The 4370-nt window shown below is 49.9% G+C and overlaps 1 protein-coding gene across 1 annotated transcript in view; it reads left to right on the top strand.

Moving 5' to 3' along the window:
- Positions 1 to 597: 597 nt before the first annotated feature.
- Plxnc1 (plexin C1) overlaps positions 598 to 4370 on the top strand; it is a 146583-nt gene continuing 142810 nt past the window's right edge. Inside the window, exon 1 of the mRNA XM_010629224.3 lies at positions 598 to 711. Coding sequence (XP_010627526.1) covers positions 598 to 711 — 114 coding nt within the window. The remainder of the gene's footprint in view (positions 712 to 4370) is intronic.

The raw sequence follows: 4370 nt of genomic DNA on the forward strand, positions 1-4370 counted from the left end.
AGTGGACAGAGTTTCAAGGGTCTCGGAATAAGAAGCTGCCTCCGCTTAGCTGAAAGCACAAGCGTGCTCACCGCGAAGTCCAGCAGCTCTCGAGTCTGCTCAGAGCATCTCCCCTCCAGAGTCTCCAGGAAGCGGAAGTACAGTGACTGGGGAGTTATCTGCCTGTTAATCTTATCTTCTGCTATTCATTTTAAGAGTTTGAGTTATTATTAATATGAAGGCCTGTTTTCTGGCAGCTCTTCTCTTTGAATGGGTTTATGCCAAGCTGCCAGCTATCAGGGGACTCGGAGCCTAGGATTACGCTGACAGGGCGCCTCAGAGATGAGATGGCTGAGCAGAGACGTGGGCAATGACGGTGTATTAAAGGAGGATCAGCATTTTGTGTCTGGCCCCTGATGCCCTTTGGGCTCCTTATTTCAAAGGAACAGCAAGAAAAGTAGGAGCAGGGAGAGACCCAAGTCCTGGCAAAATCAGAGAACCTCGATTTTCAAGAGACTGCTCAAGCATCAGAGATTCTCCAAATCTGACAAAATATTCAACTTAGGAGCCTGCCTGCTCCCTGTGACATGAGCTCCAGCCAATCAGGAGAATGCTGTGATGGCAGAAGACTTGCCATACCTCGCTCTCACCCAGGAGGGTCGCAGATTCTTCACCGTGGAGCGGGAAGGCGAATATTTTTGGAGAAAGGGCTCAAGAGAATCTCACGACATTGTAGCTGTTGTTACCTGAGCAGTGAGGTACCGAGTGACAGGGCAATGTTCTAGATGCCACTTCAGACGTTTTACATTCATTCCATAGGCCACAGGCTCATCCAGCCCCAAAGCTGATGTAGCATAAGCAAAGTCACTGATTGGACCTGGAAGAAAGGATCGTTTTCCTTTCACCCCGTGCTCTCATCCGTACCTGTAACTGTGCTGGGGCGTGACTGTGAACAGTTAAGAGGCGACACAGGGAAAGGTGACAAGTGGGATGTGGGGGTGAACCCGAGCTCCACACACAAAGCAACACTGTGAGCTTTCTGCGTGGAGACTACAGCCGTGGGGACACTATCACCAAGCGTCAGAATGCTCACCAGCCCTCCAGGGCCATGTTGGGTGACAGAGAGCATGCGTCCCTGAGTTCCCTTGGCCACATCTTGACTGTGTTGTGTTTGATGATGCTCGTGTAGACTGAGCTGAGTTCAGCTTGTCTCTCAGCATCAAACTTTGTGTGTGTGTAGGGGGGGTTACAGGGGCCCAGGCTCTACACTGAGCTACATCCTCAGCTCAGTTCAAACTTATTAAACAGCGCTTTCTCTAATCTACTTTCAACCATCAGCACCCAAGACAGGAGGCTGGCTCATTTCTTTTTCCTGTCAGTCACCAAAAAGAGCCAGGAGCTTTGAAAAGGTTCTCGATGTAGATCACATAGATCTGAGCAAAGCTGAAAAAGGGGAAGTGTCTTAAATCCTGGATGGACCAGGGATACTATTCAGTGAGGGGTGCATTTCCCAAAACCTGCCCTGGGATTATAGCTGCATAGACAAGGCCTAAAATCTGTTGACTGCCAGCACTAATACTGTTGGTTGTTTTCAATCTCTGTCAGTCCAGTCAGCCACTCAGTCAGATCTAAAAAAACAAACAAAAACTGAAGAAGAAGAAGAAGACAAGGGAAGGACCCATGACCACCATCTTGTGACAGTGACCAGTGGCCTACTGAAGTTCGTAATGTCTCAAGCCTCAGCAGGAAACCACTGAATCCATAAAGTCCTGTCCAGCAGAAATGAGTCTGATTGTAGATGGCCTGGTTACCCCACACTGCCTCTGGTGCCTGAGGGAGTTGATATTTTCTCATTATGAAGACTTTCCCAGCTAGTGAACACTGCAAATAAAACTGCTCGGGATCGGTCTGAACTGCCTGTTTCCGTGGTAGCAGGCCTCTATCTGGAGGATAAATCTGCACCATCTTCTTTTGTTGGGTTTCAGCCAGCTGTGCTCCACGGAGTTCTGAAGTGAGCTCTGAAGTGACACCCGACAAGATGGGCTCGGCCAGTTGGACAGAGAAGCTCTGTCACGCGTGGGACGCAACCCTCGGGGCAGACGGCAGTGTCCAAGAATGCGATCAAAGAGATATAGAGCCCACATGCCCAAATATTTATTTCATATTTCCCACACTTTTCAAATGTGAACTTGTGTCCTGAAGGTGGAGCTTTAGTACACAATAAAATTGGGAAGGGCCAAACACCATTGTACAAAATGGGGTAGAATCAGCAAAGAATGCATTTCCATGCTTCCTAGTTGCCTACATTTTTCATGCCAAATAGTCAGGACAGATTCTGATTTCTTTCACCGTAGGAGTCTGCATACAATTAAATGAGAGCAAAAGGAAGCCTGCTCGTGAGAGCAGGACTTATGGTCTCGAAGAGAAACTGCAGCCATCAAAGCCATTTATACTTCTTGCTGGTAGTATTTTTAAGATGTTGTTTCTTTTTCAAAATGAGGCAGCAATGAATTGAGTAGTGATCAAAATGCCGCACCACAGAGTATGTTTAATCCAAACAGCTCCCAAGATGGCCTGCGACTGATTGTCCCAATTCCATGGGACTTACAAAAATGACTTCGTTACCAGTGAAGGAAAACTATCTCTGGAATGGGATGGGCTGTGGTTTGGCCGCACAGAACAGCCCAGCCACAGCCGGCTGGGGAGGCCAGTGCAGGCCATTGTTTGCTTCTTCATTCACAGAGAAAACTGCCAACTGGCCAGCCCATAGATCTCCTACTACGTGCTGCAGGGATCTGAGCTTTAGCAGGGCTTTTTGTTGTTGTTGTTTTGTTTGGGATTTTTTTGTTTGTTTTGTTTTTCAGATGCATCTTGGTTTTCAGCAGTGCAAAACTTCTTAAACCCTTCCAGGCTCATGGGAAATGAGCCCTGATTATCTTGGAAGAAGTAAACCATTTGATTTGCACTACCCCAGCTCTCCTGATTAACACCTGCCTGGGGCCCAGGCCTTTCCCCTTCTTTCCTCCACCCTCCTCCTCGCCCACACTTCCACCACCGGACCACAGCAGAAAGGGCAACCTTATATCTCAGGAAAGCATTTGCTGCGTACCAGCAGACAAAGATAATGTTATCCAGTTTCAAACCAGGAGCTTATGAAGGGGAAGATGACCACTCTGAATTCAGCATCTGAGAGCCTGCTAGAATGATAATATTATCTCCCCCCCCCCGCCCCAGGGCTTGGCATGAACCCAGGACTTCCTGCATCCCAGCCAAGCACCCTACCACCGAGCCACATCCCCAGCCCTGGTAAGATCCTCGAACTACACATCTGGGGCAGAAACTCAACCTCACTCTCCTAGCTTTGTCTCCCAGGGGCTCTGCCTCATCCTCAGCCCCGGGGAGAGCCTAAAGCACTATTGTGAAAGCACAAAGCCTCCTAGGGTGCCTCCCTTCCGGGGGACTCAGCCTCTGTGAAGCCCACCGACCCCATTCCCTCCCAGCGGATTCCACCCAGAGCTGGGGGACCTGGAGGGAAGAAAGAAAGTGGACAGCAACCAGTTGCCCTTCCAGGTGCCTCCACCTGGTACAAGCCTGGGAAGGTACATGGCTGATTCCCGAAGGGTCTCTAGGGGTCCTCAGACGTCTCCCGCCTGCAGGAGGCTGGGAGATGGCTGAGTCTCTTCTGAGAAGTCCCGTCTGAGAAATCAAGAGCTGGCTCCCAGTGCACAAGGGTTCGCTGTTCCGGAAAGTCTTGGTGGCATGGGGGTGTCCCTGCTGATAGTGGCTCCCTGGATGGGGTGGTGAGACCTCTGGGGATCCAGAGGGAGGAAGTGGGAAATGACAGGAGTTTCTGGAGGGACAGAGTACTTGAATCTGAGATGAGAAGGCTGGCTGGGGAGGGTGGGGTTGCCCATTCTGGTCCCACCGCAAAGAATGATCTCTAGGAAGTGTTACAACGGCCACAGGTGGCACCTGACTGGCGGGACACGTGTAAGAGGCCCTGGCGGGAGATGTGGATTTGAATCAGCTCTGCAGCTTCCTAGCAGTAGGACCCTGGCAAGTTCCTTAGCTTCTCCATGATTATTCTCCGCGACTGCTAAGTGGGGATGATAACGTTCACTAATTAATATGGTTGGAAGTATTAAATGAATCTTAATTCATATGCTGCATTTAGAACAGCTCCCAGCACATAGTAAGTGCTCAATAAACCTTGGCTGTGGTCTTTAGGGTTAGACAGCGAGCAGAACTTTCTAAAGGCTAGGTTTGAGAGCCTGGGACTCCGTTGCCAAGGGAGATGAGAAAACCTTTTCAAATATGGGAGCTCAGGCCAGGCCCCAGGATTGTCCAGAACTAGAGCGCGGGGCCTGCCTTTCCCCTACATCTCTCCTCTG

The sequence above is a fragment of the Fukomys damarensis genome, unplaced genomic scaffold (assembly GCF_012274545.1).
Source record: "Fukomys damarensis isolate Sample0158 unplaced genomic scaffold, DMR_v1.0_HiC HiC_scaffold_15, whole genome shotgun sequence".
In the NCBI taxonomy this organism is placed as follows: domain Eukaryota; kingdom Metazoa; phylum Chordata; class Mammalia; order Rodentia; family Bathyergidae; genus Fukomys; species Fukomys damarensis.